The following is a 22,891-nucleotide window of genomic DNA, read 5'->3' as shown; positions in this document are numbered from 1 at the left end:
CTTGGTGTTCTGCCTTTGAAGGCTTTTTTGGATTCTCCAAGGAATAGGCATATTGTTGTGTCCTGGGGTTTAGATAGCGCTCTCTTGAGAACCCGCTAGTTGGGTCTATTTTCTCCCCCGCCCCCCACTCCCCCCTTTCTCCCTCGCCCCCCTCGGGCTTTGGTAATACATTATTTATTCACCAAAAAAAAATCACCAAAAACTGATCCTTGGTTTATCAAACCTTGGGAATTCTTTGTTAAGATGCTCCCATATCACATATTCACTCAGGTTTCGTCAAGGTCCATTTTTTCAACATGTCACAAGCTCTCCAGCTGTCACATCGTTGAAAAGCCCCACGGCTGCCAAGGAAACCTCCTCTAGCCACTGCCGCCAGAAACAGATGCTAAGCTTGAGGTTAAGGGAGAATTAGGCTCATATACAAGGGCTGACAACAGACAGTATACTATATTAGCCCAAGCAGAATTTGACGAAGAAGATTACTCGGCAATTTGACGAAGAAGATTACTCGGCAGAAGCCAATAAACAATATACCCCAACAGCCCATGATGTGTCACAGGATTGCCATAGGTTGCCCTAACTAGAGAGGGCCACTGATACAAAAGAGAACACAGCCAAATAGTAGCTTCAAATTCTAAATCAAATTTACCTGCGGGCCAAGAGATCATTAAGAGCATCATCATCTAAAACTGGAGCAGCTTCTTCTTTCTTATTCTCCCTTAGGAGGGACTCCAGGTATTCTCTTCGATCTTCTGCACTGTCAAAGAATTACAGTAGAAGTCTTCAGCCAAAAATCAAAAAGATATGTTGTGGCACCTCTCTGAAATTTCTAGGGTAAGAACTTATTTGAATAAGGATCCTAACTTACCTTGTATGGTTATCAAAAAAACCAGCAGTAATGCTCTGGTTAGCAACTCCTAGTTTGTGCTCTGCTGCAGCTCTGACGTGTTCCTCCACAGTCCAAACCTGTCACAGCAGTAAAAATTTAAAATAACTTACCGTAGCATAAATGGAACAAGCTGACTAGAGGCTGCACCCACCACTCATAGTATATGCTTTTTGCCTATGATTTTGGCCATGTGCACTGAAGAACAAGGGTGTACCAACAAGGAGTAACATGGAGCAATTTCAAGGTATTGAGACACAAGAAAAGGCCAAAAGTAACTTGGGTAAAAGTTGTCAGAAATGAGTGCATAAATAGTGACATGAACAGTATTTATACTGCCCTAGTAGGGACGATGTTTGGTTCATTTTAGTTGAATTGGAGAAAAAAACATCTTGTACCCATCCATCTTAAAATTAAAAGCACAATTACTATGTCCAACTTTACAGTGACCCCACTATTCAAGTCCTTATTTTCAGCCATTTCTACATTAAAGAAAATTTAGTTTGTCAAGAGAATGAAAGGAGCTTTGGATTGATATTTAATGAAACTCATAAGAAATGACAAGTTTTTTGGTAACAATCTAACGATAAATTAATGGAAAGTTGAAATCCCACCCCACTAACTTTTTTTTTTCATGGGGCAATTACTATCACTCCCATATACTCACCCTATATTTACTCAAACTCTCCTACCTTGAACTTTTTTTCATATTCCCCTAGAAAAGCAAAAAAAACGAAGTTCCACTTCTCCTTCTCCCCTGGTATTCTAAAATAACCAGATTACCCTTCATCCCAGTAACCCCGTCGCCCCTATCTGACTGCCCCCCATCACCCCTGGCCATGTGTGAAGTGTTCTATTAAAGAAAATACTTTAAATTATGTTCACTGAAGTTTCCAAGAAGGCAAAAAAAAAAAGACCCATACAACTCCAAGTCTGAAACCAAAACATCAGGTTAGAACTTGGAAACAGGAACAAGGACTCAACGAGACATGTGGTATGGCAGCGGCTTCCACCCATCCTTCTCAATTCAGTTTTCAAACTTAATTCGGCGCAAAGTTATCACAACTTTGTTTCAGGATGATGGCTGCGCCCACTGTTGTTCCGTCTTCTTCATCCTCATTGTCCGCATCTTGATGGATTTACAATGTATTTTTGAGTTTTAGGGGAGAGGACACACGGAACAACTTTGCACGTGACCTCTATTCCGCTCTGGTCGGGAAAGAGATTGAAATATTCAAGGATGATGAAAAACTGAGAAGAAGCCGATCCCTGCAGTGCTCAAAATGGCGATCAAGGGATCAATCAAGGTGCACCATTATCATATTCTCAATGAACTATGCTAATTTGAGATGGTGTATGCAGGAGCAGTTCTTTGGACCGGGCCAAATCTGTTTGAGAGTTCCGACCGAGACCCGGGTCCAAATTAAGATTTGGGTAGTAGGATTTTAGTAGTTTAGTTATTTACTTATTTGGATTTATCTTGTAATCTTTTACTTAGGCTAGAATTCCATTCCATTTTTAGTCTCAAAGTTAGTTTTACATTGGGTTAGATAATTAGGAGATAGAGTTAGATTACTTCTATTTTAGCTTTAGACTACAATTAGGAAACTTTCAATTTCATTTTTATAAATAACATTGTAACCCAATTCATTGGGCAGAATTGAATAAAATAATAAGTTGAGTTGAAATCTCATGGTTGTGAGTGTGGTGTGAGGACGGTGGCCCTCTTCTTTTCCTTCTTCTCTGCTTGTTTCTTCATGCTAATTTCTCTTTCATACCTTATACCCTGTTCCAGCGTCAGTATTGGTACAACAAGAAGCTACGATGTCTCACAAGTTTCTCATTATATGCCTCAAGCTTTGGGATTCTGATACATACCCTAGTGAGACACACTACCTGTGGAGTTCCATTTCCAAACCTTGCTGTAAGAGTGAATTGCAGAATCAATTTCAGATCAGACTTGACCTCCGCCAGTTGCGATTTCAGTCATCAAATACTTATCACCTATTTAGTATTGAGATTGTTATTGATGTGTTTTCAAGTGGGTTCTTCAATATCGACTTACCTTATAAATAATTAAATCTTGGAGACAATAGATAACCCATGAAGGAGTTCCCTCTTTCGAAGTGCTGCTGGTTCAGCTTACTGGATTACATCTGAGGTAGGAGAAGACTTCCCCTTCCCACGATTCCTCTTCCCCTTTATTTTATTCTTTGAGTTTCCATTTATGCCTCCACCTCTTTCCTTTAGTACGCTTCATCCCTTTATTTGTGTTTATTCCTTGTTGGTCCCCAATTAATATACATAGTAGTAATTCCACTTGTGTCCTTGTCTTTTTCTATCACATAACCCTGTCTTGTTTGGTTAATTACGACCATGCCACTCCCCCTTTAACTTTGAGATATTTGCAATTCTACCACTCAATTCTTGAGTTGAGCTATTTAGTGATTGGGTGGGCCCATAGCGAACCCAGTAGGGTATTGGTGACCCGGGTTACGCATCAATTAGTATCAGAGCAAACCTAGCCAAGGATTTCTTTGTGTTCAAGTTTAGAGTTTGCTTGTTCAACAGAATCCTTGCTATTTTGTTTATTGAAGAAGGGCAAAATGACAATTTCGCCTCACGATCTGTGGTGGATGTCATCAAATACCAACCAAATCGTCATTGAGTATGAGGATGATGTCTTCATCGAATTCTCCATTTCTAAGTATTGTTATGGTGCTTATTGTGAAGTGTTTGACTCTTCACAGCGCATTGTTAAATTGGGTCAAAAGTGGTTGGAAGAACAAAGAGGCATCATTGATTGCAATAGGAATTTGTGCACCCTACAGCCTTCTCACATGTGCCAGACGTAGTTGTCAAGGCGGCAAGGCGACCTAAGGCGGTGGAGGGGTGCCTAAGCACTTAGGCGACAAGGCACCCGCCTAGGCGCCCAAGTGTTATTTTTAATTTCCCCTCTTTTGTAACATTATTTAGTATGCTACAATATGTGCCTTATATAATCAAAAGTCAACATTAACCCACATCAAGTCAGAAAAAAATCAATATTAAGCAACATCAAGTCATCAAAAATAAACATGAAGTCACATTAAGTAATCAAAAATCAATATTAAGCCACATAAAATCATCAAAAATCAACATAGAATTAGAAGACAGCAAAACTGAAGAAACAAGTTATTGGAAGTTTGAAACAATCAAAACATACAAACATACATTTAGTTTATATTGTTCTTAGAAAATATGATCTTATCAATAAGTAATTAAACTGCTCTCGATTTAGAGAAATGTTCTTGTTCTCTAAGAAGTTTGACTGATCAAATGATTTTATTTTTACATAAGACTTTTTGTCTTAGGTAGAACACAAAACCAGCTTTCCAAAAAATCCAAGATTGCTTAAATCTGATGCATATTGAACGAGTTATGTTCCGGTCAAACCTTATTTGATGTGCGTGAATGCTTTCAAAATCGCTTTGAATAAAAATATTTTTAAATATCAAAAGAAATGAATATTTTACCGCACTTTGGGTTTTTAGAAATGTTTTACCATATTAAGATTTATGAAATTTTTTTATTTGAAAAAAAATTCAGCATTAGAAAGTTGAAAATTTCACCTACCGCCAAAAATCCAGTTTATGTTCTTGAACTGGGTGGTTGACTTTTTATCCTTTTGGGATTTAATTTTTTAACTACTTTTTATTGAATTCAAATATGGGGTATTTGCTTATTTATGAATAATATCTTAAGTAAATGAAATACGAATCATTTACTTGAATGATATTCGGCATAAACAAGTGCCAGAACTTGGTCTGATACCAATTATACCAATGCAAGGCGCCATGCACTATGGCGGCAGTCGCCTAGCCCCCAGATTCGCCTAGACGCCTAGGCGACGCCTTGACAAGTATGGCGCCAAACATTCATTCTTCAAGGATTGGTTGACAAAGTATGCTATCGATCAAAGAAGGGAATACAAAGAACGAGCCGAACAGGTCAATACAAAAGGAAGACTGCTCAGATGTGGGACAACAACAGTCAAGGGAATTATTGTGGGTGAGGCAACAGACTCGATTGCAACGACAGGTGTTCATATTGAGTTTGTTATTCCCTACATTTTTTCAAGACACATATTCAACAACAAAGCTTCATATATTGGATTTTCTTCAAGTTACAAACAAGGAGTAGCTAGCCCATGTTTGTGTGCTTTTATTTCTACCATTCTACAAAACTCGTGGGCAAGTTTTCCTTAACAGCAGGCGAATTGATGCAGGAGCAGTTCTTAGACCATGTCAAACCTATTTGAGAGTTCCAAACGAGACCCAGGTCCGAACTGGGTGGGTCTAGTAGGATATTAATAGTTTATTTATTTACTTATTTGAATTTATCTAGTAATCTTTTACTTAGGCTAGAATTCCATTCCATTTTTGGTCTTAGAGTTAGTTTTAGATTCGGTGAGGTAATTAGGAGATGGAGTTAGATTTTAATTTTACTTTAGCATTAGACGAAAATTAGGAAACTTCAAATTTCTTTTTTATAAATAAGATTGTAACCCAATTCATTGGACAGACTTTGAAGATAGAAATTTGATATTGGTTTTTTGCTCAAGGTGAGTGTGGTGTGACTCTCTCCCCCTGCAACTCTGAGTTCCTTCTAAGATATCTTCCCCTTCACTTAGGGCGCATTTGGTAACGTTCAGAACACCGTTCAGAACAGTTCTTTTATTCTTTTAGAACAAAAAAAATGAAATTGCGTTTGCTGATTTGGTTCCTTTTTTCGTTCTTTTAGAACGAACCGGAAGAATTTGTGCCTAAAAGAACATTTTTTACAGACCGTCTCAGAGACGGTCTGTAAAGAACAAGAACAATTAAAAGCACAACTATCGGGCAAAATTAAACCACGAAATCAAGTGCAGAGCTGGGCTAGGCTGGGCATCGCAAGTTTTCAAAGACACCTGGGATTTCCTACAACTCCATCCGCAACGCACCACAGCGGTATGACGGTCTCTCTCTCTCTCTGGTCGTGTAGCCTAATGAAGAAAAAGAGGAGGAAAGGGAGGAAGAAGAAGAGGAAGGCTCAAAAAGAAAGTCCATGAAACCATACACCACAGCCTGAGTTCTCTATCTCACACTCTGAACCCTAATTTCATCTTTGTTTCACTATTTCTCGTAGGTTCCCTTTATTCTTTTTGGAAATTTCTCTCACCTTTGCTTTCTCTGCAACACTCTCTTGCTATCCCTCTCTCTCTCTCTCAGAGTCTCTGCAACTCTCTCGCTCTCTCTGTCTCTCTCTCTCTCGGTCGTCTCTGTTTTGTGAAGTTTTTTGATGGTTTTGGAAAGCCAAGATTTGGCATACACGTTACTGTTACTACCATTTTGTCTCAGGAATTGGATCACCATCAATATAATTCGAAGAAATCAGCCAAAAAGATATAGTTTTTAGGGATTTCTTGAGCAAAATTGATTTTTAGGTATGGAGTTTAGGGATTTTACTGCTGCTATATCGATCTGTAGTTTAGCTACTGTTTTATATGTATTATGATGTCTGATTTTGTATGATATGTGTTGGATTTTTATTTGGGATTTAATGGGAAGAAAGGATAGTGTTCAATGGTTTTTGCTGGTTTCTTGGCACCTTAGGTGGCTCAAATTCGTTTCAGTTTCTAGTTTGTGTGGCTTGTATTGGTTTCCATATTTTTAGGAATCTGAGCTTGATTCCCATGATTTCATTAATATAGTATCTATTTGTGTATTCTTATGAAAATTCAATTCTCATGTGCGACTGCATTCTAAGTTTGAATTGGTTTGAACGTTATATTCTGTATCAGAATAAAATTTCTTAACTTGCAAGCTCCAATTATTTTGAAGTATTTGTCATCAAGAGAACAAAAAGGGGAAACAGTAGTACATCAGGGAAATCAGAGTCCCTTACACTCTCCATTACCTAGTTAGGGCTTTTGTTTGCAGAATTAATGTCCTTGTATTCTCAATATACTTCTTTGTTAGGAAAGCTGGGCATGAGACCACAACCATCCACTGCCTCAAGCTTAAGATCCTTTTTTGTTTGCATCATTATCTACCATCAATTCCTTCATATGATATTTTTTTTGTAAATCATAAGCACATTAGAAGACATTTTTAATTCAACTGGATAAAATGAGGTATTTGAGTCAGGTTCACAGCCTGCATTCGGATAGCATTGGCGAAACCTTTTAAAATGGACTCCGAAAATCTGTTTGTTAAAGTTAGAAGTGGCATAGTGCTTATGAGTCAACAGCTGCAATGGGCTGAATTGCAGAAAAGAATTGAGTAGCCACCCCTTACTAATAGGGATAAGGCTTATTTGACTACATATTAAGGTTTTATGTTTTCTTTTTCTTTTTTTGGTACTGAGTTCAGTTTCATTATGGTATCGCTTTCAGCTTCAAGGCATGACAGTGGTCATATGTATGTTTGCACCAGCATAGGTAATGTGGTGAACCTGGCAACTTTTATCTGTCTCAAGAAGATCAGGGGTGAATAAAATGTCTATTGTGAAGTCCATTTTACCATTTATTGTCCTTCTTAGTCTAGGATTTAAGTTCGGTGGCTGTACCTTTATCACCAATTTATCTTCATTTGCCTTCATAGTTCTTACTTTCTATTAATTGGCCAATCCATAACGATATCTAATGATGCCAATCCATCCAATCCATGCCCATGCATTCCAACTGGATGAAATGGGTTGAAATGAAGATCTTAAATGGTGTTGTATCTGTATTTTTGAATGTCATAGTTCTTTTATATAGGTTGTTTGGATCCATCAACCTAAGATAAGTCATCTTTTCTTTGATGACTACTAAAATTCTGTGAATGTCATTGTGAGGGATTTTTAAAAGTTCATTTTAAAATGGAAAAATTGTTTGGGTAATCTACTTCAGGTGGATATTGGTTGTTGCTTGTATCATCCATCTGTGTTAATGTTTGTTGATCTCTCTCTCTCTCTTTCTGCAAAATTTGGTCTCCATGCTTTTGCACCTTGGGCATGGAATGATCTTCTCTGGCCTTCTCTCCATTGTGTCCCCTGTCTTAGAACTCTCCTGTATCTTCTCTGGCCTTCTCCCCATTGGGCATGGAATGATCTTCTCTGGCCTTCTCTCCATAGCCAAACAAGCATAGTATCACACTTGAATGCTTCATTTCTTTCTACAGAGAAAGTGTTTTACAGCAAAGATAACTGTGTTGGTTTAAACTTTAAACTTTAAACAAGCAAATTATTTAACTAAAGAGATCTTCATAAATTTTGAAAAATAGTTTCCACTTCAAAATTTCTTGATATGACTTATTACCATCATGGAAGCCACAAACCCCATCATGTGGATGAATTCTGCCAATGTGTTAAAAAAGACTTGAGTTCTTTTGATTACACTTCATAATTCTTAATTGCATTTTTATTTCATGTTCTGTGCTCAGATATTATTTTGTTTGTTGATGAATGAGGCTTGTTGGTCTGGAATATATCCCAGCACAGAAATTTTCGGTGTTTGCCAATGGATGTTTCTTCGGTTTGGCGAGTGGATGGAGTCCCTAAAGAAAGGGTGCAATCCACAAATGATGAAGGCAAGGGTATGGTGTATGATTCTGGTTCATTGATGGGCATGTGGTTAGGCATGGAGAATAGCACAGAGAAGCAATTCCCTTGAGGGTGGAAAAGCCCACATGAACATTGACCCATCATATTGCTATGAGAGCTACTGAAGCCATGCATCTCTCTCTCTCTCTCTCTCTCTACTTATTAGGAGGTGGGTTTTCCATAGAACAGTGTAAAAAGGAAGTGGAAGAAGAGAAGTGAGTAACTGAAGAGGAAAGAAATATAACTGGAGGGTTTTGAAGTAATGGTTGTACAAGGCAGAAGCACAACAATGGAAAGAAGGTTCTTTGGCGTGAGAAAACTCCACTGCCCATACTTCAATTATGGAAATCTTGCTTGTTAACTTTCTCATGCAAATATCCATTTCATTGCGACTCGCTTGATGTATTTCTGTTTTAGACCTTTGCTCATTGCATTCCTCATGTAGAGATTTATGCTACTGTGACTTTTTTTTTGCTGTATTTCTGTTTTGGATCTCTACTTGATGGGTCTTTTGCTCAAATTGGTAGAGTGCTTGGGACATGAGCATGTTCCAACGGGATGGTGGTTCGAATCCACCAAGACCCTTTTTATTCAACTCTTCATAGCATAGTCAGTTATGCCACTAATCCACACAAGAACCCAATGTTAATGGCATCTTTGAAATTTGACATATTTTTATAATTACTTTGGTTATGTTAATGAGATATTTTTTATTTTATGCCAAGGTTGGCAAGAGAAAAGGATTTTACAAGTATTTTTTCGTATAATTTACAAGGTAATGGCATTATTGTATTTAATATCAAATACAGAAGAACAGGCTTTACCAAACACCATTTTCGTTCTGAACACATTCTTGAGACCGTTACCAAACGGTCATTTTCGGTCAGAGAACACCGTTCCAGACCAGAAACGCTAAAGAGAGTTTCTAGTCAAGAACGGGTGTTTTTTGTTCAGACCATTACCAAACGTAGCCTTACTGGCCCTCCACCATGGTGCCTAGAATAGCAAATGACATTGTTAAACAAGTCGAACAACCCTTCCTAATCAGATATCTTCGACTACAATCCATTCTCTCTTCGTTCCCATCTCTTATATTTGCAGTGTCACAGACATGGCAGAGACGCCAATCTGATTTGGCATTCTAGGTTATGCAGACATATCGCAAAAGCTAACCCTCTCTCCCAACTCAACTCTTGATGCCGTTGGCAACAGTTCCTTTGACAAGGCCAAGAAATTCACTACGGATAACAGGTTCCCTCCGGCGAAGATCTAGGCAGCTACGAAGTTGTCCTCGATGATCCAAATGTTGAGACGGTGTACATGCCCCTTCCTACAATCCTGCACGTGCAGTGTTGGCCACTATGAAGAAGCACCTGCTATTGGAGAAGCCCACGGCCTTGAATGTGGCCAAGTTCGAACAGATCGTCGAGACTTGTGAAGCAAATGGCATGCAGTTCATGGACGGAACCCTGTGAATGCACCACCTACGACTGACGAGTAGCATGATAGCACGGAGCCCATGGACGTCGATGTTAGGAGCTTGATTGATACTCTCGAAGACCTGAGTACGGAGTAGAGTGGTATGCACCAAGGGGGGCAATGGCGTGCACCATCATATGGATATGGAACGGGGGGAGCACTGGTTCCAACTATACTTGGTATAGTCGGTTTGGGCTAAACTTGACTGACATTCTCGAAGGCTCGAATATGGAGGAGAGTGGTGTATGCATGGGGCAGCGGTGTGCACCATCATATGGATATGGCACAAGGAGCATCGATCCGACTATACTAGGTATGGTTGGTTTGAAAAGTTTAGCTCTTCATCATCATCAGCCTCTACCTGAGCATGAGGGTCAGTCGCACAGGGTCAGGTTTCATGGACATAATCTTCAGGTACCTGGCCCCCCAGCCATACATGCCGGTGTTGGTACCGGTTCCACATGCACCATCTAGTAGCAATGGCTCTCGATCGAGTTCCTTATGGTTCGGAGATATATACCCTAGGTTAGGGTACCTCAAGTACCTTGATGATTCCATTTATAAGACTATTGTAGATGACTTCAAGTGTTTCTTCCACCATTCTATGACATGGCCAGTTTATGTGATTCAGTCAGAGGAAAACTTGATTTGGCATCAGCAACATTCTAGTGGTTTTGATCCGGCCCAAAACTTGTTTCAATACTAGGAGTCTAGGATTCTAGGATGAACATAGGGCTGACATTGCTTGCATTGTACTATTGTTGACTCCAATATATTTGAATGTTTGTAACAAACAATGTTTGATGTATGCTTTATGAAATGGTCAATAATTTGATGTCCATTCATTTTTAATGCATATTGAAGTTGTTTTACTTGAAATACATGTGTTCTAATCATAGTTGTCACGCGGTCTAGGCAAACCAAGGCGTTGGAGGGGGCAACACCAACAAGGCGGCCAAATCGCTCGCCTAGGCGACACTAGTTGTCAAGGCGCCTAGATGCCAAGGCGGGTCACCTAGGCAATGCCTAGATAACTATGGTTCTCATACTAAAACTTGTGTGGAATAGGCCATATTAGAGAATGTATACCATAGTTCAAAAGCTCGTGGAGATCTCGTATCTCGAGCTTCTCGATACGAGAAGACATACGAGACACAAAATATGCACAGTTTCGAATAACTCGACCGAAATTTCGAATATTTCAAGAATCTCGAGGAAATTTCGACCTCCTTAGTACTCATAGTATTGTATTGTTGGGACTTAGGAGTTGAGATGTGGAAGAATAGGGTAGTAAGGTGTCTATGACTAATGTATTATTCATTTTACTTGGGTTGGGTGTCAATGTAATATGCATTGTGAACATGTCACTGTATCTTGTGGTTTGTGGTAGAAACTTTTAGTCATTTAATTATTTCTTACATAATTACTCAATATTATGTGTCTTCATCCCTTATTGCATAATTTACTTGTTTTACTTGCCAATTATGTCTCATATCATTCAAACAATGTGTAGAATCGGCAATATTACATTAAGGGTCCGGCTTTTACAGCCAAGTGTCAACCAAGGGTGCAAATCCAACACACCGAATTGGGGTTTTTTTTTTTCAATTTGAAGATTTGAATATGTTTATTAAGCCTAAAACAAGCTTCCCTTAATGTTTTGGAGCCAACTATGGCCAACTGCCCACCGAAACATCATTCCGAACCCCCCCCCCAAAAAAAAGGCACTGTCGGCGAGATCTCGAGAATCTCGACCTGGTAGAGACGAGTTTTCGAACCATGATGTATACAGCTTACACTACCAAACTAGGCTCTGAAATCAAACTACCATTTTGGGTGTGATTTCTAAAATCTAAGTGTTCCACTATGTTTAGAGGGCCTAAAATATTGTGTCCTACAAGTTTCAGGACCTAATTTGAGCATTTGGCCCCCGAAACCATAAATTGAAACTTTTAAAAAAGAAGTACAGGTTTCGGCCTAAATTTCGGTTTCAATCGAAACCTCGAACCTTGGAGTCATGGAGACCAGAAGAAGGTGAGAGCCATGAGATGTAGCTCAGCCCTTTAGTCACAGAGACATAGACTCTCAACTACTGTTCGGGTTACCAGGCAAGTAAACTAACTCTTCTCCTCCTCCATCCTTCTCTTTTGAATTTATATCTCTTTTTTCCTTTTTCTTTGAGCCAACAGTGAAGAATGAAGACCAGAGCCAACTGCCGGACATAACACCTTCTTTGTTCTTCTGCACCCAGATGCCTTACTGCTGCCACGGCTCCTGCTTTTCTTCTTCCTTGTTTAGGAAATACATCTTGCTGTTGCTGCCTCTTTCTTTTTCTTTTCTTTTTTACTTTTTTTACTCTTTTTTCCCCGGGGGGGAGGGGGAGGGGGAGAGAGAGAGAATGGAGGTCCAGATGTGTTGCTTCTTCTTACTTGCCCTATGACTGAGATCCTTTTTTGCTCCCCATTGAACCTGGGCATTTTCCCTTTCCTTGCCTATCCAGGTGCCTTGATTTTTTTTTCCACCAAAAAAAAAATACACTGAATGAATGCCTTGGGTGTCCAGTAATGCGTCCCCCATATGATAATCATAGTTGTCAAGGCGTCGCCTAGGTGTCCAGGCGCTTTGGTCGACTTGGGCGCCTTATTTTTTTACCCTCTCCAATGCCTTGGGTCGCCTAACCGCCATGACAACTATGCCTTGACAAGTATGCTAATAAGTAGTAGCTGAGTTGCCTATAAGAATTCCAGTGTAAGTTACACCATAATTACACAAAATTTATAGAAGTATAATTCTAATCAATACTTTTTTAAGTTTTCTCATGGGGAAATTTTCTATTGATCATACTGGCCTCTTTATGGATTCCTTGAAGGCATTTTAGTTCTTGATTCTTTTCGTTCGGTCTTCCTTTTCAGAGAAGTTCATTATCAGGCACCTCAAAAACCACCCAACAATCAAAAACTACTTGATCATCCCTTCCTCATTACATAACCAAAGCCTAGTTTAAGAACCATATCCCTAATCAGTTCCAACAAGCTTACTCTGTCAGGCTCATCACTTGTAGATACTACATCCAAGGTTCGAAAACTCGGGTCTCGGAGCCATCTCGGCCCAGCCCAAAACCGAGTTGGGCCGAGATCTCGGCGAGTTTGTGCACTTTTTTTTTTCCGACTCGGAAGCCCATCTCGGTGGGTTTTAGACCTCTTTTGGGTCTGAAAGTTGGTATTTAGCCTATTTTAGGTCATTTAAACACAATGGCACTATCAGATTTTGCATAAACAAAGTCCAAATAAGAGTTTCAGTTAGTGAGAAAGCAAGACAGACACCTACTTATGCGAAAAACCAGGACAGACACAGGACAAACAGTCTTATTTATGCCTAATATCATCTAAGTAAATGCTTTTGTATTTGTATTTCATTTACTTAAGATATTATTCATAAATAAGCAAATACCCCCCTATTTAAATCCAGTAAAAATAGTTAAAAAATCAAATTCCAAAAGGAAAAAAAGTCAACCCCCCAGTTCAAGAACAAAAACTGGATTTTCGGTGATAGGTGCAATTTTCAACTTTCTAATGCTGGGGTTTTTCTCAAATTCCATAAATCTTAATATGGTAAAACATTGCTAAAAACCATAAGTGCGGTAAAATATTCATTTGTTTTGATGTCCAAAAATATATTTTCATTCAGAGCGATTATGACAGCATTCGCGCAAACCGAAGCTTTCCAACAAGTCCAAAATTGCTTAAATCTGATTTATATTGAAGGAGTTATGTACCGGTCAAACTTAATTCGGTTTGCGCGAATGCTGTCATAATCGCTCTGAATGAAAATATATTTTTGGACATCAAAACAAATGAATATTTTACCGCACTTTTGGTTTTTAGCAATGTTTTACCATAATAAGATTTATGGAATTTTTAAATTTGAGAAAAACCCTAGCATTAGAAAGTTGAAAATTGCACCTACCGCCGAAAATCCAATTTTTGTTCTTGAACTAGGGGGTTAACTTTTTTTCCTTTTGGAATTTATTTTTTAACTATTTTTATTGGATTCAAATGGGGGGGTATTTGCTTGTTTATGAATAATATCTTAAGTAAAAGCATTTACTTAAATGATATTAGGCATAAATAAGTGTCTGTCTTGGTTCCTGGCATAGATAGGTGTGTACCTAAGTGTCTGTCTTGCTTCTTGGCATAGATAGGTGTATGTATACCAAGAATTTCCAGCAAGATCTCAAGATCTAGCACTCATATAAAGGACCCACATGGGCATTTTCCTATGTCAAACCGAGATCTCAGAGAGATCTCGCCGGGATCTTGGATCTCGGAGAGATATCGCCGAGATCTCGGCAAGAAAGTGCACTTTTTGGTTTCATAGGCCATCTCGACTCGGTAAATGAAAAAACCAAGAATCTCGGCGAGATTTCGGACTGTGACTACATCATCACTGAATAAGGACAGAGGCAGATAACCATGAAGAAAGTGGACCTCATGGAGCAATAAACCTGTCATATCTGTATAGATGAAGAGTAAGGTTTTTTTTCTTTTTTTTTTCGGAGGGAAGGGTGATTATGATGTCTCCACATAGAAAACCTATTACTGGTTCCTAAAGTAGGTCATTCCAAAATATGTGCAAGTAAAAGAAAGTTGATTTCACTTATACAAGCCATAAAAAGATAAATGAAAATGTAATGACTAACAAAGAGCAAACACAGGAAGAAACAAAATAACATGATGAAACCAACATAAAGCTGCTCAAATTAGTGAAAGAAGGAAAAAACACAAAGCCCTTAACGATGGCATCATATACAATGAAACCAACATAAAACAATTAGATCACAACCACATTTTCAGAAATACATTAAAGCAAAGAAATATTTACCGTCTCTAATCGCAGAACAAGTACATCCCTCTTCTGACCAATGCGATGAGCCCTAGCCTGTGCTTGCAGGTCAACCTGAGAGCAACATCAAGAAACCGGCAAGCTTTAGAATGAAGCTAATATAATTGATTACTAGATAACAATTCGTCAAAGAGATGATCTTTTATATGTTGCCTGAGGATTCCAATCAGTGTCGAATATGATAACAGTATCAGCAGCTTGGAGATTCACACCAACACCTCCAGCCCGAATGCTATACCATATAAAGACACATAAGTTCAATTGAAGTTAAATGCATAAAATATACTAAACATCTAGCAGCAATAGATTACTGAAGATGCCTGGAAATAAGTATAGATGGCCATCCAACTTACCTGAGCAAAAATATAAAAGCAGGAGAGTCTGGTCGATTGAATTCCTCAATAAGGGCGCCACGATCATTTCCTGACGTATGTCCGTCCAACCGAAGATAACTGTAACGTTTCCAGTGGAGATAATCTTCCATAACATCAAGCAGCCTGGTCATTGTTGAAAAGAATAGAACCTGCAGGATAATTAGACCAAGAACAACCTGATTAATCATCCAAAAACTAAGAGAATGGAAGTGTACTTGAGTATGGATAAGAAAACTTGCAGCTCTCAGCCCCACATCAAGGTGCTTGATACCTTGAATCTTACAAATTCCTAAGTGCTTAAAAAGGATCATACTAGAACTAGAGGTACAACCATACAAAAATACAAAAAAGCAACCAATTATTTGCGGCAGCTGAAAGCTTCATTATAAGAAGGGGCATAGTTTCCATTCATCAACAACATTACAATGAGCATGGCTAGGTTCCTCGGGAAGTTCTGCTTAGAAATAAAATATAAAAACAAATTGAGACAGCCAGTAAGCATATATAACTAACCAACATCATCTCAATTCTAGCATGATTAGCAAAGTACCGCATGTAGTACGATTGGAAGCTAGAACCAGGAGTCAAGTACCATAGTATTTTGCCAAAAATGTTATAAGATGATAATCATCGCAATAGAATCGTAATACCAGCACTGAAAGAGAACAAACTAAATAGATTGAATGCCTGAAGTAGAAAGTGCGGGAAATTCAAGAATTGGGATCAAGACCTTGGTCAGAGAGGAATTCAAGGAGCACGGGATTCCTTCCATAATCAGGATTTGTTGGATGGGATTACAATCACAGTTGCACAACTGGTATGAGTTTCACAGTTTCACAGTTTCACTTGCTCCCTTTTCTCAAAGGTATGAGACCACAACCAGTACATTTCAACTTCTTAGATTAACATGAAAAATCAATGTCCCAAAGGAAAGTCCAAGACAAACTGATATATAACAGCATCTCTTTGGTCCTACTTCTAGTTCTTTTTATTAATAAAAATAAGGGGGAGTTTTATCAATGAACAAGTTGCACCTAAACATTCAGACTGACAACTTAGTCAAAGTCCCTTCTACTATTTAAATTTAAAAAGAAGTAATTAAAAACGACTGCCTGTTAAGCATCCCATTAGTCAACTTCATAGAAAGGAGCAATAAAAACATTAGGGTAAAATAATCAATACCCATCTTGCTACCATTGAATTACTCCCTTCCAAAATTAGCATCACAACATCGTGCTGTTTAATGAGCTAGCCCAGCCAGTGGATACATCAGATCAGAAGGATCTAAAAAGCAAATCAAGAGGAAATAAGGACAAGAATATTTGAATTAGTTGATTAATGGTATCCCTTTCTTGTAAGGGTAAATATCTTGAATATTCAGGAGGAAGCTATAGCCAAATTACCTACCCGCTTTAACAAATAGCCTAACTACTTCAATTATTGTATGAAATATCTGAAGTGCCCAAAGCTTGACACCAGCTCAAAGGGACGATAATGAGACTTTTGTGTTTCCAATACTACCCTTTCCTGTTGAAGTACGAGGACAGAAAGCAACTTTCGGTAACAGTCTCCACCCAGCTCTCCCATAAAGCTCCTCCATTACTCCAAACATCATCTCCCACCCAAAGTTCTAAATCTCGATGTCAAGACCGGTTTCAACCAGCCAGGAAACCGAGATTTCCCAGGTTTCGACTGAAACCTAGTATTTTCTTGGCAAAACACGACATGTCATGTGCTGTCAAAACTGGTCAAAACTACCAAAACGGGTCAAAACTAGGCTGGCAAAAATTGGTCAAAACTTTACCATTTTTTGGTCGAAACCACAAAAATTTGCGAAATACGGTCGAAACCAATCAAAACCTGACTTGTACCAAGTTTCGTCTCCGTTTCTTGGGAAACCGAGACATCTCAGTCTCTTAGGAAACCAAGATATCTCAATCGAAACCACTGGTTACAACTGAGTTCTTGAACCATGCTCCCAGCTCTGCTTCTCATTTATCTCTGTCGCCCCCAGTCATGGGACATACTAGTACACAAAATTTGGGCCCTAATTGATCTACCATATGGCGAATATTGGGTCCGAGCACATAACGTCCTATGGCCGGACCTAATTACTGTTTTATTTGTGGTGTATTATGCTTTAAAACAGTATTTTGTATCCTAAGCATATCCATGCGTTTCTTAAGCATTTCCATGCGTATCTTTCACGCATTTTGCGTCTCTTAGGTATGTCTCTTAAAACCACCCAACTGATACACTGACTGATACTGATACTTGACACCTAAACCAACACTATTCCTGCCTCTGGCCCTCCCTATCATCTTCACCTTCGCAAGGAGTTGTAATCCTTAACACCATAATTTGCCTCATATAATCTGTCATGATCTGTCTGCAAATTAATCACAGCCAGTCTTCAGAGTATGCATGACAAAGTTCCTACTGAGTAAGATTTACTCTTAAATTTAGGTTGAAGGCAATGTGCTTCAATGATTATTTCTTAAGTATCACATCCAAAACTCTTTCAATCCGTCTATGCATTTTAACCAACATCCTGCATTCTTCAGCTATGATTCTATGAAAACCTCAGACCAACCACCACACCCCAAGTCGCCACAGCTGCTGTTGGCACTGGCCGTTCTGCCAATCCACCCCACTTTCCTCACAAGTGAACACCCAAGGATACCAACTTTTTCGCTGCCTCCCCTCTCCCCTACCAATTTCATTCTCCCGGAAGACTGGAAATGGCCATCTCAATGTCCTTTAGAAGCGCCTTGGCCTCTGGTTATACCTTTGGCAGAAGGGTCTTGACTTGACAGGCAACCCCTTTTCTTTGCAAAGGATGAAGTTATTTTCAAGCTTTCTTAGCAAGCCTAACGATGGGAAAATTGTTTGTAATGTGGATAAGCATCAACCTGTTGGGTTTCTGACTTCTTCATCTCAAAAGAACTTCTTACCTCTTTCCCTTTATTTTTCTCCCCCCAAGCCCGACAACCTTACCAATAACTATAATTGAGCCACCAACAAAGAGATGAGAGTGATCACACTGCCTGTGTTGAAGACAATCACCAGTTGCCAAGGTTACCGCGTTGTGCCTTTGCCTCTGAAAATTATCTCCACTTGCAACGAGGCAGAGAAAAAACCAAAGAACAAAACATGGATGGCTGATGAGAAATGAATACGTAGCCTTGTGGGGCCATAGTTGCCAAGGCACCACCTAGGCATCCAGGTGGATTTCTTGGGGGTCTAGCACAGTTGTCACATCGTCACGGCGATCCAAGTCGGTGGAAGGGTGTCATGTCGATATATCGACATGTCGCCCGCCATGGCGTTGCCATGGCGATCATATTGACCATGTTTTATTTTTTATTCTCTCTATTTTTAATGTCATTTAGTATGCTATAATATATACTCTATAACATCAAAAATTAACGTGAAAGTGTACTACAAATCTACTATGGTTTAATTCATGAAAGTGTAATATCCATTAGTGTATATGAAATCATGGATTATCAAATAATTGATAGCAATAGTCTTGCTGATAATAAAGTTGAAAAATCATGAGAGTTGAGATATGATTCATATGCAAGTGACTACAAAAGTAACAAAACAAAAAAACAATTACAAGAATGTAATTTATATTGAGTGAATAAAGCTAATAAACAACACATCTAAATAATATAAAAAAATTTGTTGATGTGAATATGTGATTGCGTATTAGTCAATAGTGTATTAGTGTTTTCTGTTTGATGTTTTTTTAATTTTTTTTTGTTAAGGAAAAAGCATTAAAATAAAAAATGGTTAAAAGAATTATTGTTAAAAAATTAAGTTTTATAATTTGAAACAACCATGTCGCCCAATATGGCCATATGTCGTGGTATGGCGTCCATGACGGCGCCATGGCGATGACATGGAGGCCATATCAGTCGATATTCTTACATCAACCATTCGGTGGTCGATATGCCCACTTCTCCAGCGATATAACGCCATGGCGTCGCCATATTGACGCCATGTATGGGGTCTAGGCGACTGCCGCCTTAGGGGTATCAAACCTGACCCTTATTTATGCCAAATATCCGTTAAGTAAATGATTATATATTTGTCATTTTGTTTACTTAAGATATTATTCATAAATAAGCAAATACCCCTAATTTGAATCCAATAAAAATAGTTAAAAATCACATTCCAAAAGGAAAAAAATCAAGCCCCCCAGTTCAATAACAAAAATTGGATTTTCAATGGTATGTGAAATTTTCAACTTTCTAATACTGGGGTTTTTCTCAAATCTAAAAATTCCATAAATCTTAATATGGTAGAACATTGCTAAAAACCAAAAGAACGGTAAAACATTCATTTTTTTTAATACCTAAAAAAATATTTTCATTCAGAGCGATTTGACAACAGTCGCACACCACATAAGGTTTGATCGGAACATAACTCCTTCAATATAAATCAGATTCAAGCACTTTTGGATTGGTGGAAAGCTGGTTTTGTGTTCAACCCAATACAAAAAATCTCATGTAAAAATAAAATCATTTGACTAGTCAAACTGCTTAGAGAACAAGAATATTTCTCTATATCGAGAGCAGTTTAATTACTTATAGATAAGATAATATTTTCTAAGAATAGTATAAACCAAATGTGAGACTAATTATACCAGGACAATGACCAATTCCAAGAACAGTATAAATCAAATGTATGTTTTGATTGTTTCAAACTTCCAATAGCTTGCTTCTTCAGTTCTGCTGTCTTCCAGTTCTCTGTTGATTTTTGTGACTTGATGTGGCTTAATGTTGATTGTTGATGATATAAGGTATATATTGTAGCAAACTAAATAATGTTAGAAAAGAGGGGAAATAAAAAATAACACTCGGGTGCCTTGGTCACCTAGGTAGTCACATTGTCACCTAAGTGCTTAGGCACCCCTCCGCCTTGGGTCGCCTTGCCACCTTGACAACTATGTGGAGCTGTTAGCTTTGATGAATAACGGTATTTTTTGGGTTCATAAGAATGGCACAAAGGAAATTCAAAGAGTGCATTTTCTTGTAACCAAAGTGGTGAATTGAAAAGTAGTAACCGTCTTTTGATTGCCCCTTGTCATATAACCAAAAAGGTCTTTAAGCAATGGGTAAGAAAAGCTTTTCAAAATAATTTGAAAGTGACTTACCATTATGTCATTCTCAAGGGCTGTCATTGTCTTGGACATTTTTCGAGTACACATGAAATGATAGGATTTTACCCTCATTAAAAGAAGTGTGTTATACCAAAAAGGCAAAAAAGTAAGGTTAAAACTTTTTTTTCACCAACTTTGGTCACAAAAAGATTTTCCCTTCAAAGAATCACCTAGCCTCAAGTGTTGTAGCCATCTACCATTGTATAGAAATGATATTTTCTCCAAAAGTTTGGGTACTTAAGCTACATCTTCAAATTGGTTGGTACTTTAGCTCTCTTTTTCTCAAATGAATATTGAAAATATTTCCCCTTCTCATAATGCTGACAAGGTGATTTTTTATTTTTGTTTTAAATATATTTTTGGGTTGTTCTCATTCCAGTTTTCCATCAATTTTCACTCCTTAACTTTGGGCTCACCTGCCTATACATGATGAAATTGATTTTTTATTGAAGAAGTCAAATAGCTTAGCTATTCAAATATCACATAATATGCTGATTACATACACAAGGAAAGATTGGTTAAGGTTGATCAACAAAACATTATGTAAATAAAATGCCATAAGGAATCAGATCAAATCTAGGGGGGCGGGGGAATGTCTCAGCCACAATACCATCAGAAAAATTTCCACATACCCTATGATCAGTCGCTTTTAGCTTGGGTAATAACCTATCTAACATTTCAAGCTTTCCACAAAGTCTTATGAGTGGTGGCAGATAATGTTTTGGTATTAAAGTATCAACCTACAAAGGAGATCAAACCATGAGATGAACATATAAAAGGAAAACTCAATAATCACTCCTCAACAGAAGAAATTCAATGAAAGAACAACAAAATAGCATGCCTCTTCTGAATGAAGTTGGCTGAGGTATGGATGATTGCAGATATTACGTAATTCCATCACAGTGTTATGCACCGACCGGCCCTGATCACACAATCCAATTAAATTTACTATAAAGAATTAAGTTCACTGCATCAGATAATGATCAAGCCAATCTTTATGTAAAACTGCAACTAAAGAAAAGAAAAAGAAAATGCAGAGAACCTTTACACTTCCAATGGAACCAAGATTTTCTTCAACCCTCTTCATTAAAAGCTTCTGATAAGCAGAAGCCTCACATCTTACTAGTCTTTCAATCTTCTCAGGCAATTCATTCTCAACCTACCAAAACAGCATTTAAAATAAAGAACATCAAAATCAACGAAAAGCTTTATAAGTTCATAGCTGATGAGAAACAAAGGACATATCAATGATAAATGTTGTAAACCAAAATCATATGCAAAGTCCTCAGGCAAATGACAAACAATTCAATGCATGAGGTAAGTGTCTAGAAATTGGCACTGGTCAGTCAATACGGTTGGTGGTAGCACAGTGGTAACTTAGAGGGCTGGCAGGGCTGACCAAGGAAGGCACGCTGGAGCCGACTAGTCTTCTCCGACAACTCAATGGGTGTATCGTGGAAAGGGGTAAGAAGCCCACACCAGGGATACATGTATTGGGGATTGTAGTAGTACCTTCTTACCTGGACTTAGTTGTATTGTTAAGTGGTTTAAATAATAAAACTGAACTTTATGCATATAGGATCATGTTGTGTCACATCTGCATGCATGGTTTATTTTCATTCACGGGCTCGGTGGAGCTCACACTCTTGGAATCTTTCTTTATAGATAATTTTGCAGGTACTGTTATACCAATGGACAATGAAGTTGCTGATGGAACCGTAGATCTTCCATACGTTGCAGTTCTGTGACAATTTTGTGGTTATCTTATTTTCCCTTCTGTCGGAAGTGTAATTATCAGGATAATGTACTTTTTGAGCATAAATGGATATGTATATGATATAATATAGGTATTTGGGATTTTCTGTAAATGATTTAATCAATCTATGGGTAGTTCAAGTCTTCCGTTCCACTCTGATATACTTTTATTATCTATCTACCCTTTGTATATGGTTTGTGACATGTAATTATTGCTTCTATATCCTGGAGGATTGGCGGATATCGTATTCGGGTCACTAGCTGAATCCTCCCTAGGGGTGGGTTGTGGGTGTAACAAAGTGGTATCAGAGCGAGAAGCTCTATTTACATTCAAAAACAACGGAAGTAGGATGGTGAGTGGTCTAGAGACAAAGAAATAAAAATTTTAAGAAAACACAAAAATAAAGAAATAGAAGAATACAATAGGAGACTAGCCATGTGCAAAAGCCGATAACATCATAATTGAAGAGGTATGTTGGTCCACTCTGGACGATCTGGATGGTCTAGTGCAATCATCTAGAATTGTTGTACCGAGTGCTTTTCACTCCAGGGATGTGAGGCCCAGTGTCTCGCATCGGGGATCCCATTCCCCTCACCATGTCCCAAATACCTAGTAGTGGTATTCCCCCGATAATTTGACTAAGCGGGACCCGCGTAGCAGCCCGTGTACACGAAAATCGAGAAATTAATGCATTTTGGGCAATAAGGCCCCCAACCCAA

At 38.4% G+C, this 22,891-nt stretch overlaps 1 protein-coding gene across 9 annotated transcripts in view; it reads right to left on the bottom strand.

The window, feature by feature from the left end:
• Positions 1-22,891, bottom strand: part of LOC122667698 (chromatin structure-remodeling complex protein SYD-like) — an 87,761-nt gene that overhangs the window by 17,585 nt on the left and 47,285 nt on the right. For all 9 annotated transcript variants that reach the window (XM_043864089.1, XM_043864082.1, XM_043864084.1 and 6 more), the window contains exons 18-25: positions 21,459-21,575; positions 21,258-21,338; positions 21,049-21,156; positions 15,226-15,395; positions 15,026-15,104; positions 14,852-14,926; positions 869-966; positions 650-757 (exon numbers count right to left, since the gene is read on the bottom strand). In XM_043864089.1, coding sequence (XP_043720024.1) covers positions 650-757; positions 869-966; positions 14,852-14,926; positions 15,026-15,104; positions 15,226-15,395; positions 21,049-21,156; positions 21,258-21,338; positions 21,459-21,575 — 836 coding nt within the window. The remainder of the gene's footprint in view (positions 1-649; positions 758-868; positions 967-14,851; positions 14,927-15,025; positions 15,105-15,225; positions 15,396-21,048; positions 21,157-21,257; positions 21,339-21,458; positions 21,576-22,891) is intronic.

Source organism: Telopea speciosissima, chromosome 7 (assembly GCF_018873765.1).
Source record: "Telopea speciosissima isolate NSW1024214 ecotype Mountain lineage chromosome 7, Tspe_v1, whole genome shotgun sequence".
In the NCBI taxonomy this organism is placed as follows: Eukaryota; Viridiplantae; Streptophyta; class Magnoliopsida; order Proteales; family Proteaceae; genus Telopea; species Telopea speciosissima.
This window is presented reverse-complemented; position numbering and strand designations above follow the sequence as displayed.